Source organism: Bison bison, unplaced genomic scaffold (assembly GCF_000754665.1).
Source record: "Bison bison bison isolate TAMUID 2011002044 unplaced genomic scaffold, Bison_UMD1.0 scf7180017864201, whole genome shotgun sequence".
Lineage (NCBI taxonomy): Eukaryota > Metazoa > Chordata > Mammalia > Artiodactyla > Bovidae > Bison > Bison bison.
The window spans coordinates 342,507-357,217 of NW_011494773.1; the positions used below are offsets into that span (position 1 = coordinate 342,507).

At 42.3% G+C, this 14,711-nt stretch overlaps 1 protein-coding gene across 11 annotated transcripts in view; it reads left to right on the forward strand.

Annotated features, from left to right (window-relative positions):
• TTLL5 (tubulin tyrosine ligase-like family, member 5) overlaps nt 1-14,711 on the forward strand; it is a 317,321-nt gene that overhangs the window by 222,635 nt on the left and 79,975 nt on the right. For 10 of the 11 annotated variants that reach the window (XM_010844355.1, XM_010844354.1, XM_010844353.1 and 7 more), the window contains one exon: nt 14,147-14,364. In XM_010844355.1, coding sequence (XP_010842657.1) covers nt 14,147-14,364 — 218 coding nt within the window. Of the gene's footprint in view, nt 1-14,146; nt 14,369-14,711 lie in introns of those variants that run through there. The other variant, XM_010844363.1, reaches the window with a different exon arrangement.

The following is a 14,711-nucleotide window of genomic DNA, read 5'->3' on the forward strand; positions in this document are numbered from 1 at the left end:
CTTTCCCAGCATCAGGGTCTTCTCAGAGAAGTCAGCTCTTCACATCAGGTAGCCAAAGTATTAGAGTTTCAGCTTCAACATCAGTCCCACCAATGAACATCCATAGACTGGTTGGATCTCCTTGCAGTCCAAGGGACTCTCAAGAGTCTTCTCCAACATCACAGTTCAAAAGCATCAATTCTTCAGTGCTCATTTTTCTTTATAGTTTAAGGTTTGGGATGGGTGTCAATAATTTCCATTTCTAAGTTCCCAGATGATGCCAAGACTTCTGAGAACCACTGAGCTAGAGAGAAAGAGATTAGAAGTATCTCCTTTTCATTATTTGTCCTGTGTCTTTTGGAAGGGAGGCTGGTTTTGTTAAACTTAGTGTTGCCCTTATAAAACTTGAGGCATTTTTTTTTTAATAGGAACTTTGTTTCCATCTTTTTCACTTCATCTACCACAGCTTCCTTATGAATAAGTTTTCCAAACTTGAAAACTTCCTGTTCATTCCTCTTATCAGGGTACATTTTGCCCAGCAACCACTGCTCTCAGGATTCCAGTTTTATGAGGGACGAGAGATAGGTAACGGCGCAGATTCCTCCCTCTTGGTTTAAGTAAGAATGGCCAACACATAATAAGCACATATGGTGGTCCAAGCAGTATTCTATGTGCTTTAAGGTATATTCATTCATTTAAAATGGGTTGCAGGATGGCTGAGGAAGTCGCGGGATCTTGGCCGTCTAAGGGTGGTTCAATGAATCTACGTCTTGATGTATCCCAGGGTGTCTTCTCTCTGGTTTCTCTCACTGCTTCCCACTTCCTTCTCAGACTGGCTTCCTGCCCTCGAAGAAGAAGGATTAAAAAAACAAAACTTCTCTGTCAGCTGAGCGGGGGGACCTTCTTGGGCAGCGGTGACTGCTGGTGACATCAGCCTGAGTGGCCCTCCCTGCTGGGGTCTGCAAGGAGGGCTGCGCCAGCTGTGAGGCCGACTGACCTGATTCTAATTGCCAACATGGAGCTGATGTTATTCTTGGCCCAGGGCAGAACGATTACTCAGTAGTTTCTGTTAAAGTGATTCTTTGTTAAAGCTCTGCTCCCAGCCCCCATCCTCTTGCCCTCCCACTCTCTCTCTACCTACTCCAGTCTGGAAAAAAAAAAAAAGCCCCAAAAGCCAAAAAATTAAGGATATTTTGATGGTGGAGGCAGAACTGCTGATATTTCTTTTAACAACAGAGGGAGAGAGGATTTTAAGTACACCTTAATTTTTCACTGGTTTCCAAAGCCCTTCAATTTTTAGTAGATGTAATTTTTAACTTTGCAAAGGAACTCAGGGTAGGAGAAAACCTTGCATCCTCAGTTCCTCTGGTTCTTCCTCTCTGTCTGCCTTCCTTCCTCATCCTAAATCCCCGATTTCACCTCAGCTAGGTTCGGTGAGGGCCAATAGAGACTAACGTCCCGAGACACGCAGGGCGGGGGGCAGCTCAGTGTCCACTTGAAGGGGTCTTTCAGTACGATAGCAACATCTTGGGTGCCGTGTGTAATGAGCTTTTTGCTAACGGCGTGTGTGTATATAAGCACAACCTCACAGGTGTGGGAAGGATTCCCATATAAACCCAGCCAAGTCTTGTTATTCTGCTCCTAAAAGTTCATTGCATGTGTCTAGAAAAATTGTGCATACACACCGCCCGCTCTCCCCCCGCAACCCCACTTCAGCAGTGAGCACTTCAGCCTTCTCCGCTGTGTTTGTGTTGTGGGGGAGGGGGAGGCAGCAGGCACCCGGGCTTTTCCAGGCAGCCAGCAATAACATGCTAGCTCCTCAGCCTGACCCAGGGAGAGCCAGCAAGCAGACCAGCTCTGCAGGGGGAGTCTTTCTAGGTCTTTCCAACAAGAGTATCTGGGAGGACGGTTGGGCATGGGGATTAGGGGGGTGGTCTGGGCACAACCTCAGGCCAGTGCTTAAGTTCCTGGAGCGGGCTGATTTGAACTTCTAACCTCCTGCTGCTCTGTTTTGTTTTGTGTTGTTTTCATTTGGTTTGGGGATCTTTTGTTCAATTTTATGCTTCCTTCTGACCTTTATTGGGAATTCATCTAGCTTGTTTATAATTATGATTGTCTTAGAGCCATTCGATTTAGCAGATTTTGCCCAAACTAACCTCTTCTTCCATAATGACATGCCATTCAAAATATGTGATAATACACCTAAAACCGCATTCAGCTGTTCAGAAACAGAACTGTGGACAGGCTGTGGAGTCAGATAATCCTGTTTCAACCTGAGCCCATGACCTGTGCCAAGCTCTTTAAACCTCCTTGAACCTCGGTTTCTTCATCTCTAACGTGGGGATAATAATGTGTATCTGTGGGTTTTCGTGAGGATCATATTCCTCAGGATGTTTCCATGTGCCCAAGCACTAAACCTGCAGTGGTATTTGTATAATCACAGTGAATCTTCACAACTGTCCTCTTATGAAAACTGAGCATCACGTATGTGGCTTTCCCAGGCTCAAAAAAGTGACAAATAAATGGAGGAGCTGGGGTTTTTGAATCCAGGCAGGTCAGCCTCCAGCATCCAAGCTCTTGGCTATCATGCTCTGTTACATCTCTGACAATATTCAGGCATGCAATAAGTAATAGATGTATTATCACGCTTCTCAGTGGCACACCTTAGAAAAGCTGTTCCAGGGCTTAAAACTCTTAGAAATGGCCACACTCTACCTTCCGTTGTACTTTTATTATTTAGGAACAATGTCAGGGACCACTGAGTTATTTGGGTTTTTTATTGGAGTATAATCATTTTACAATGTTGTGTTGGGTTCTGCTGTACAACAGCGTGAATCAGCTATGTGTACACATATCGCCCCTCCCCCTTTCGCCTCCCTCCCATCCCCCTCTCCCACTCCTCTAGGTCATCACAAAGCACCAGGCGGAGGCCCTGTGCTGCGCAGCGACTCCCCACTGGCTGGTGTTTTACATGTGGCGGTGTGTATATGTCAGTGCTCCTGCGTCAATTTGTCCCACCCTCTCCTTCCTCCACTGTTTCACAAGTCCATTCTCTACATCTGGGTCTCTAATCCTGCCTTGCAGATAGGCTCATTGGTACCATTTTTCTAGATTTCATATGTATACATTAATATACTGTATTTGTTTTTCTTTTTTTTTAATTTTATTTTATTTTTAAACTTTACATAATTGTATTAGTTTTGCCAAATATCAAAATGAATCCGCCACAGGTATACATGTGTTCCCCATCCTGAACCCTCCTCCCTCCTCCCTCCCCATACCATCCCTCTGGGTCGTCCCAGTGCACCAGCCCCAAGCATCCAGTATTGTGCATCGAACCTGGACTGGCATCTCGTTTCATACATGATATTTTACATGTTTCAATGCCATTCTCCCAAATCTTCCCACCCTCTCCCTCTCCCATAGAGTCCATAAGACTGTTCTATACATCAGTGTCTCTTTTGCTGTCTCGTACACAGGGTTATTGTTACCATCTTTCTAAATTCCATATATATGCGTTATTATACTGTATTGGTGTTTTTCCTTCCGGCTTACTTCACTCTGTATAATACGCTCCAGTTTCATCCACCTCATTAGAACTGATTCAAATGTTTTCTTTTTAATGGCTGAGTAATACTCCATTGTGTATATGTACCATAGCTTTCTTATCCATTCATCTGCTGATGGACATCTAGGTTGCTTCCATGTCCTGTCTATTATAAACAGTGCTGCGATGAACATTGGGGTACACGTGTCTCTTTCCCTTCTGGTTTCCTCAGTGTGTATGCCCAGCAGTGGGATTGCTGGATCATAAGGCAGTTCTATTTCCAGTTTTTTAAGGAATCTCCACACTGTTCTCCATAGTGGCTGTACTAGTTTGCATTCCCACCAACAGTGTAAGAGGGTTCCCTTTTCTCCACACCCTCTCCAGCATTTATTGCTTGTAGACTTTTGGATCGCAGCCATTCTGACTGGCGTGAAATGGTACCTCACAGTGGTTTTGACTTGCATTTCTCTGATAATGAGTGATGTTGAGCATCTTTTCATGTGTTTGTTAACCATCTGTATGTCTTCTTTGGAGAAATGTCTATTTAGTTCTTTGGCTCATTTTTTGATTGGGTCATTTATTTTTCTGGAGTTGAGCTGTAGGAGTTGCTTGTATATTTTTGAGATTAGTTGTTTGTCAGTGCAACTTATTTCACTCTGTATGATACGCTCTAGATTCATCTACATCACTACACGTGACTCAATTTTGTTCCTTTTTATGGCTGAGTAGTATTCCATTGTATGTATATACCACATGTTTATCCATTCATATGTCAATGGACATCTAGGTTGCTTCCATGTCCTGGCTTTTGTAAATAGTGCTGCAGTGAATGTTGAGGCCTATATGTGTCTTTTTGAGTTATGGTCTTCTCAGGGTATATGCCCAGTAGTAGGATTGTTCTTGCAGCATCCTGAAATATGTTCTATGAGTTTGAAGATTCAATGTGTGGGTTGTTAATAACATAGGAATTATCTCTTCAGTGATCAATTCGTCCTTTCAACCCTGTTTTTGTTATTGGTTATATTTTTTAAATTTTATTTCTATGCTGGTATTTTTGAGAAGGCTATCAGGAAACACGACAGGTGTCTGCAGATGTTAATACCACAGATGACACTTTTGCATGATTGTATCATGCTTGCTTTCTCAATAGATTTCATAGAAATCTGATTCTTAATGCACTGTTACAATACAGACATCAGTTCATTATGCTGATTCATTACTACTAGTAATAGAAATCCCCTGGTTATTACCAGAGTGTTTTCTAAGCTGTTGCTTGGAAGGAGGAAGGTGAGAGCAAGGAAATAGGTGTATAGTGAGTGCCTTTTGTATGCTAGATGTAGTATTATCTCTGTTCCACTAATGAGGAAATTGATGCTCAAAAACTTTAAGTAACTTCCACAAGGTTGTACAGCTAGCTTTATTGCAGTTATAATAGACAAGCCAGGTCAGAGGGTTCTAAAGCCCTTTTCCACTCTTCCTCCCTCCCCCATGAGTGACACTTCATTTTCTCCTTGTTTTATACATTTATTATCAGTCAGGTAAGGCATTCGAGTTTTATTGTTTCTGCTGCTATACATCCATACACACAAATATGAAAGAAAAGTTCAATACACTGAATCAAAACTCAAAATCCCACTTGGTCTAGTTATGCTAAGAGATAGCTCTTCACCTGCCAGCTGCTTGGGATTGGCCTTGTTTGCCACATACCCTTAAAATGTGGGCTCTGCTGCAGTTGCCTGGTGGCCAGTTTCCTTCCCTCCCCTCACTCTCTGACCTCTGGCTTTTTTCTGTTTTTCTGTGGGCATATGAGGGACTCACAGCAGTAACTTTGTGTGAAATGATGAAAGACTTCGTCTTTAAACATAAAGAACCCCATCCATCCATGATGGATGCAGCCACAGGAAAAAAACTCAATAGCTCTATGACAGCAAAGTTTATATAAGATAAACAGTAGGTCAATGTGTGATATTCTGAGCCAAATAAAATAAACTATACATTTGAAGACAAAGGCAAGTTATTTAGAAACTGAATTTAAAGTTGTAAAGGAACATAGAGATTACTTTGTCTAATTATTTCATTTACTCATCAGAAGATATGAGGCAAACACATTATTAGGAGAACAAGGGCACTGATATAGAAATAATTCCCTAAAACTACTAGTAAATAAAAGATAAAAGAGACAATTGAAAGTAAGGCTATGAGTTATTTTTTTAACCAATTGAACTCTCAGTCTGGGGTCATGGGTGATCTTTTGAGGTTACCTTTATTTATTATAATGCACACACTCATATTCTTGCACACTTTAACTTTCCAAGTAAGTAACAAAGGTTTGCTTATGCACAAATTTTTTTCAACCATTTTTTCTTGGAATAAATTAAGTGAAATCTCTGTCTTTTAAATGCATCTGGTAAAAATTGAACACATTGCTAGGTTTGCTTTAATTTTGCTTTGGAAGGGAGATGGATTTAACTTCAGTGGAGTTGATGTAAAAAGGGGGTGCTGCTGCTGCTAAGTCTCTTCAGTCATGTCCGACTCTGTGCGACCCCATAGACAGCAGCCCACCAGGCTCCCCCGTCCCTGGGATTCTCCAGGCAAGAACACTGGAGTGGGTTGCCATTTCCTTCTCTAATGCATGAAAGTGAAAAGTCAAAGTGAAGGTGCTCAGTCATGTCCAACTCTTAGCGACCCCATGGACTGCAGCCTACCAGGCTCCTCCGCCCATGGGATTTTCCAGGCAAGAGTACTCGAGTGGGGTGCCATTGCCTAAACGAGGAAGGCAGTATAGTGTAGTGGGGCCATGGAATAAGACTCCTCCCAGGACTTGCCATCATGGACAGACCATGGAAGCTTTTTGTGCTCTGATTTCTTCTGTAGATGGAAGTGATGATGGGACCCGCCATAAATGGTTGGGAACATTCTATGATACAATATGTAAAGCACTTAGAGCAATGCTGACCATGCTAAAAGCTCCATAAAAATGTGTTGCTCTTACTGTTATGTATTACTTTGTTTTTCATTGTGGTAAGAAACACATAGCATAAATTTGCCCTCTCAGAGATTTTCGTTTATTGTGCAGTATTTTTAACTGTTCACGTGGTTGTACAGCAGATTACTAAACGTTTTCATCTTGCGTAACTGAAACTCCGCACACGTGGAGCAGCTCCAGCCCCCACCCAGCCTCTGACATTCACCACTTCACTTTGTGTTCCTGTGAATGTGATTACTTTGGATTCCTCTTATCACTTAAATCATGTCATATTATTTTTTAGTGACTGGTTTATTTCATTTACCATAATATCCTGAAGGTTCACCTATTGTACTTTAGGGCAGGATTTCTTTATTTTTTAAGGCTTAATGATACTCTGTCATATGTATATACATTTATCCATTCATCAGTCTATAGGCATTTAGATTGCTTCCACATCTTAGCTACTGCAAATAAGACTTCAATGAACCTGAAGATGCAGACATATCTTCTATTGTATATTACTTTTAACCTTAAATGTACCTATCTGTGGGGCTTCCCAGGTGGCTCAGTGGTAAAGAATTCACCTGCCAACGCAGAGACTCAGGAGATGCGGGTTCAGTCCTTGGGTCGGGTATATTGCCTGGAGAAGGAAATGGCAACCCACTCCAGTATTCTTGCCCAGAAAATCCCATGGACAGAGTAGCCTGGCGGGCCACAGTCCATGGTGTTGCAAAACTGGACATGATGGAGCGGCTGAGCATACATGCACATGTCCATAGCATTATAGCTCAACTTGGGGTTTTAGTCAAACCCCTCATGCCAGAAGGAGAAATTGGTTTGAATGATATTTAAGAAGGTGGTTTAGAAGTTCAAGGCTCATAAAATACTAATTAGCTGCATTTTTAAAAACTAATATTTACTTATTTGGACAGCAGGAAATTATATGCAAATTATTGCTAGAGAGAGACGTGAGGAGAAAGAGTAAAAAGAGTGATGAATAGTACCATGGTAAAATGGTTAAAAGAATATGTTTGTCCAAAAGCATAAATGTCTTATAAACATTAGAGAAAAAGAGAAACAGCATTAGCAACAAGTCAGGGGCCAGCTTTCCATAGGACATGTTGTGTTTACTTACAATAATCAAGGAAAGGTAAGGCAGATATTCTTCCAAACATACTGATGGAAATATAATTGGTACAACCTTTACAGAGGGCAATTTGAGAATATGTATTAAAAAAGATGTAGAAGCAGCAGCAGCCTTCTGATCTTAGCTATTCTGTTTCAAGGAAATTATTTTAAGGAAATGATCCAGCATATATCAAAAGGTAGAAATAACATGATGTTTATCACAACACTGTTCTTAAATAGAGAATTAACCTGGCGAAAACTTCTGTATGTGTGTGTGTGTGGTTTCAAAATGAAAGGATAAAATTTTAGGGGGCCTACTTTTTCCTACTTAAAAATGTATTGGAAACTTAGTTCCTTAATTGCGTATATAGATCTACTGTGTTCGTTTATAGTATTCTACTGTTGGTGACTTAAATTATGATAAACTGTAATACAAAATGTTATTTACTTGCTAAGTCATATATGACTTCTTTTGTGATCCCATGGACTGTAGCCTGACTCGCTTCTCTGTTCATGCAATTTCCCCGGCAAGAATACCAGAGTGGATTGCCATTTCCTTCTCCAGGGGATCTTCCCAACCCAGGGATCGAACCCATGTCTCCTGCATTGGCAAGTAGATTCTTTAACCACTGAGCCACCAGGGAAGCCCAGTAGAAAATAGATAGCCATTAAAAACAGTGATCTAGATCTACCCTTATAGGTATGGAACCAAATGCTCAAGATCGATATTTGAATGAAAAAAAAAAGTCTCAAAAAAATCAGATATCATATACCAATTTTTGTAAGCCCACAGAAATACTGTATAATATGCAGTGCGGGAGACCTGGGTTCGATCCCTGGGTTGGGAAGATCCCCTGGAGGAGGGCATGGCAACCCACTTCAGTATTCTTGCCTGGAGAATCTCCATGGACAGAGGAGCCTGGCGGGCTACACAGTCCACAGGGTCACAGAGTCAGACACAAGTGAGCGGCTAAGCACAGCACTATCCCCCTGCCTTTCTCTACAGCATTGTATGGTTGCACGTAATGTGTTCTTTGCGTTGAGCAACTCTCAGCCTGGTTGTAGTAAAGATGAGTGATTAGCATCTTACCTTCTCAGGCAGATAAACCATCCAGTACTTGAGTTGCCAGAACTAGAAGCTGTGTTATGGGAACTTTATCCAAGTTAGGATAAAATCTCACATGGGGAGAATGATGCCTAAAATGTTTGCTGTTCTGATAGCAGAGAAAAAGGGATACAAAGTGACGTTAACCCACTCAAATAGAGATTCTTATTTGCCTGTTTCATCTACCTTAATTTTTAGAAAATGAATTTAGAGAGTTATTTCACTGCAGGGAGGCATCCAGTTATACTCCATCACCAAGAAGGCTGAGTCAGGACTGAAAGGGGTGTTTCTCTGGAAGGCATTAAAACACACACATACACCACACAACCTCCCAGAATTTAATCTCTGAACGGTATTATCTTTCAAGTAAGAGAACCCAGATCTTGCTTCCCTGTGACCTTCCAAGTTGCAGTCTGTGTTCTGTCTATCACAGATTCCTCCTTCCCACCCATGATTACCCTTCTGTTGTGGGAGAAGGAGGGCCTTTCCACTCTTTTGTCTGGGGCCAAGCCAAGCCTCCAACTGTGGTTTTCTCTGAGTGTCCTTGCCGAAGCATCGCTGTTTCCCACACCCAATAAAGAAGCAAAGGCCTGTGTTTGTTGACCAGGTCTTGAGTGGAGGCTGGTACTGATACAGCTTTCACGTTCCCAGGACAGTGACTGATGACAGCGCAGGCCCCACCCCTGGGTTAGCCCACAAGTGCAGAGTGCTAACACTCTGTCCAGACCTCACAGTTCTTAGGAATTACATGGCGAGAACTTTATATAATGCTCCTGTTTATTTATGAATGAATACCAGGACAAAACAGTTCACATAATCTGTCATAGTGGTAGACTTGTAGGATTAGGGTCAATACAGGCTGTGGTTGGGGAGGTGGTGGGTGGGGGTTGGGGAGGCTGATTTCTGCCAATATTCTACACACATCTATATGTCTTCTTTTATCTTTGCCTGAGTACTTTCTGGTTTTCTTCTCATCAGTTTTGATTACTTTAATCTCATTCCACTTAGCCTTGGCTTTGGTGCAGCACTTGGGAACTTGTCTGACACATTACTGACTTTGGGGAATTTTGGATGGCATAGAATTACAATAATTTCATTATCCATTCAGTTTATGAGTATATGATCCCCAAATGACAAATGAGAACCTAGAAGCTTTTTACTGTATTTGGGAAGACTCTGCTATTTTTGAGATGCAGTTATATTTTTATTATATTGAAGCTGAAACAAGCTTGACTCTTTGGTAGATTGAGAATTGTATCTCAACTCAGTTAGGATTCCATTTGGCTGCATATAATAGAACACTTCCCACCCATGGCTGTTTAAACAAGTTAAAGATTTATTTTCTTTCCCTTGTATAACCAGGTATCTAGAGATAGAGGTGCTCCTAAAGTCCGTGGTGCGGTCAGGAACCCATGCTCCTCCTGTCTTTATCCTCTGCGATCCTTAGCAAGGGACTTCCATCTTGGCTGCTTCTAAGTAGAGGGCCATGTTCTGGGTGAAGAACAACAGTAAAGGGCAACAGCTGTGCACCGGGCAGCCCAGCCTGCCCCCTTTGAAGAGTTTTCCCAGAACTGCACCTGGAAACTTCTCTATTTACCATTCAGAACCAGGTCACAGGGTTATCTCAAGGTACAGGAGGGACTGGGAAATAGAATGTTCTAGGTGGGCACATGTTTTTACCCAAAAAAAAAAAACCAGGATAGTTTTGGAGGGAAGAAAAGAAGAATTATTAGTATCCAGGCAAGTGAGTCTCCTAAGCAATAAATTCTCCTGGTTTATTTTGTGGTTTTGAGGTAAAGAGTCATCTTATTACTATGGAACAAGTGTCTGAGGTCCTGCCACAGTATGTGCATCTAGGAAGGTGAATTTATTTTCATTTGGAATCTGAAGAAGGGCTTAACTTATGTATTGTGGCTGAGTATAAGCTGAAGGCACTTTCACTATTCAAACTCCAGAGAACGGTCCTACTACGAGATTGCATCTCTATGTAAACACAAACTTGTCTATTTTCTTGTGTAGGAATTTAGTAGTTGGTATAATATGAGGTGTTTTTTTCTTCACTTGTGGAGTAAATGTTTATTAAGCACCATTTGTACACAAGCCAGTCTTCTTGACGCTGTTAGTGAAACAAAAATTAATCTGGTACAAAGGCAGGCATTTCCAGTATGTATTGTCCAGACACAGAAAAAAGTATGTGTATAAGTGGCTGTGATACAAGGTAATTTTGCTAAATGTGATAAGACAGATACGAATGCAGTTTTATAAGCGTTTAGAAGAGAAAAAGGCTGTTCTGCCAGAAAGAATTGCGTAAACATGATCTGGGGAACCTACACATGTGCTTTCAGTTTATGAGTTTGCTTTTGCAGCTAGTGAGCATCGTCATAAGACTGGAAAAATATGCTGGAAAACACGAAACCAACCACCATTCACAAGTCACTGCAGATAAGCAGACTTGCATGTCAGCCACCGCTTGGTTCCTCAGTAAACTGAGGTGGTAGTTTGGGAAGGAAGGGGGCATTTCAGTTTCTGCTGTGTGCCTGGGGCTTTGATTTATTTCAGGAAACCTTTACTGAGTGCCTGGGCTACGTTTACTTATTGATCTTCATCTAATCCCCCACAGTCCAGCCGAGTGATTATAATTGCTGATGAGAAAGCTAAAGCTCAGAGAGGTTAAGTAACTTGAAAGGTCACCCAACTTATAAGTGACAGAGCCTACATTTGAGTCCAGGCACACCTGACTATGGGCTTCCCTGGTGGCTGAGATGGTAGAGACTCTTCCTGCCATGAGGGAGACCTGGGTTCCATCCCTGGGTTGGGAAGATCCCCTGGAGAAGGGAATGGCTACCCACTCCAGTGTTCTTGCTGGAGAATTCTACGGACAGAGGAGCCTTGCAGGGTACAGTCCATGGGGTCGCAAAGAGTTAGACACGACTGAGCATGTCTGACTTATCACGCCTTAACCACTTGTCACACCTGACTGTAGAGCCATGTTCCTTTCCACTTCCGTGAGCCTTTGCCTATCGCTGATGACCTGATCTGGTCTTGAAGCCATAGTAAGTGTTGAACAGTCAATTCCTTCTTCAACACAGTCTAATGGCGAGTCCTTGAACCAGCTGGGCTTCATTTGATATTTTGATTTATACTTAGAAAGTTAATCTGCTGCCTGCTCACATCTTATTAGAACTTGACTTACTTTTGACTTTTCAATAATTTATTTTTAGAATAAATAACTACATTTAGATGGTATAAAATTCAAAAAGACACAAACGATATATAGTCAAAAGTTAGTTTCCCTTTTCCCCTGACTCCTAGCTAACCAGTTCTTTTCCATGGAGGCTGCCAGTTTTTGTTTTTAATCCTTTCAGAACTGTTCTGTGCAGATACCAACATGGTATATATCTTTGTGTGTGTGTATTGGCGTATAAAGATATGTTTATTTTTATATATAAAGATATATTTATTGTCACCACGGCAACATGTATTGAATAGATGTTCTTCCTGATGGCAGTTCCGTCACTGTGTGAAAACCTAACTCAATAAAGAGTGTTTTTATTTCCACGAGTTCTTCACTAACAGTGGTTTTCCTCCTCTGCTTCTCATCCAGTGAATGTGTTTATAGAGGGCCAGCGTAGACCTCGTCAGCCCTCATGGTCAGTTCCGGCTTCCTCCCCACCCTGAGTGAGGCATCTTGCAAGCACTCTTCAGTCTAAGCTCATTTATTGGGAGGTCGTGGGGTCACCCCTTCCTGCCACCCTCCTTCCTTCCAATTGAATCTCTCCCACAGATTTTTTAGGCCCTTAGATATGGTGCTTGAAAGGAGTGGATTTCTTTTTGAGCCAGTTCCACAAGCTGGCCTCTGCTGCACACCTTGGTTACAGATGGCCCACGCCCTTGCTCCCACTGCCCACGTCCCCGTGTGCAGCCCCGTGTACACGCTCTGCAGCCCTGCACGCTAGGCTTTGTCCTGGACTCAGGTCTTCCTTGGCGCCCCTCCTCTGCTCAGAGGTAGAGGCGAGTGAGCCACTCTTTCATTCCCTCTCTGGTGGCTTCCAGAGATGAGGACCATTTCAGTCCAGTTGGTCTGTAAGAAACTGCCTTGAGCGTCCACCTCTGAAATCGCTTTGCTCTTTGTCAAGCCTCTCAACCACACACATTCCCTCCACACAAGACTGCCGACTACCCCTTTTGCCCCGTGTCTGCCCAACCAGGGACCTTTGGACACATTTTCCTGAAATGGGACATTCCAAGGCATTAGTGTAGAAGGATTGGTTAACACTTCTTTACTAAAGCTACTCAGTTCATCTTTTATATCTCAAAAACTAAAATTCGTAAAGGACAGAAATACTGCCAGTGTAGTTTACCTAGAAGGTGAATGTCTCCTGAGAACATTTGATATTCCTTCAGGCCTTGCCACGAGAAAATGACATTTCTCCCATTGCCTCTTGAAATGTAGTGCCTATAGGTAGAAATCCATTGCCAGAAATCCTTTTAATAAAAAGTCCTATGTATTTTTTCACTTATATTTTCTTCCTAATATCCTTTTATATTTAAAGCTTTCATGCCTACTGAAAGCAGTGTTAACGTATTTCAAGAATCAGTAACAAAATTTGTAACACACACACAAAAAACTATTTATAATGAGGCAAATAAGTTGCAAGAGTTGTTTTAAGCCTCTCTCTGAGGAAGTGTACAATTAAATTAAGTGTACATCCTTCCTACAGGTATGTGTTGGTATTTGTGATGTCTGGATGGTGATTTTGGGATCTTTATTTAGTATCTGTTGGCTTACCTTCTAAGCGAAAATACCCTTGTTGTGATCTTGTATTCATGTATAATAACCAGTATTCATGTTGTAATTTTACTTTGAAAGTGTTTCCAAGTGTAGGTCTTATGTTAATCTTTAGGTCATCAAGATGTTACTACTCCACACTGGATCCTTCTGTTTCCTCAAAGGTGCAAACCTTCCAGAGGAGTTCAGAGTTCTGAGTGGGCTGGAACTGAGCCAGGTTCAAGTCACTTTTGTTCTCTGCCGTATTTTTAGTACTTGACATCCGACAAGAGGCGTTCATTAAATTCCTGTTGAATTTAACAATGAAGGGAAAGACTAAGACAAGGCGAGACCAAATGCTTCTCTAGTTCATGTCTATGGACAATTCATAGTACCCAGCTGCCCTGAGTCCTAGCCCAGGGCACTTTCAACAAGACCATCTCCACTCTCTGCTAAAAGAGATTTCCCTTCTGTGAATCTACACCTGCACTGGCATTATTGGAGGAGGTGTTTTTTCGTTAAAGTTGCTTCATTTGAATGGTTTCCCTTTTCCTTTTGTCCTCCCCTCAGGATTGCAAACCTGCTATTCACTTACAGCAAACAGACTGTGAAGGATATCTCCATCAATCTTCTGTTTTTCTTTTTCTCTAGGCGATCTTTGGCAGCCAGACACTACCTAACTCCAATTTATGGACAATAAATAATGGTGCAGCTTGCAGAATTCCAAGCGCCACAGCCAGTGGCCAGAAGCCAACGACTCTGCCACAAAAAGTGGTGCCACCTCCAAGTTCTTCCTCCTCCCTGGTCCCCAAACCCCCATCCAGTCACAAACAAGTCCTCAGAAAGGCAGCATCCCAAAGGGCTTCCAAGTAAGTTTTCGGAATTCTCCTGTTCAGCTCCTTCTGAGTTGTATCAATTCTGTGCTGACGATGCTCTTTATTTATGGAGGCTCAGACAATGTGTACTGCAGTGTTGAAAAGAACACCTGATGGGGAATAAAGGCCAACTGTTTTCTCAGCCCTGGCTGTAAGCTAGAATCACCGGGGGAGCTCTTACAGCATGGCCAGTGTCGAGGCTGTCCCCCTGTGAGAGGGGCAGAGGCTGCTCTTCTAAGTTTGCCAAGGGTGATGGCGAGCACTGCGGCTGGCAGGTTCAGGGTCGTTGGCAACTGCCGCTTGTGGCCTCTGGCAGGAGCCTCAACCAGACGCAACAGCTG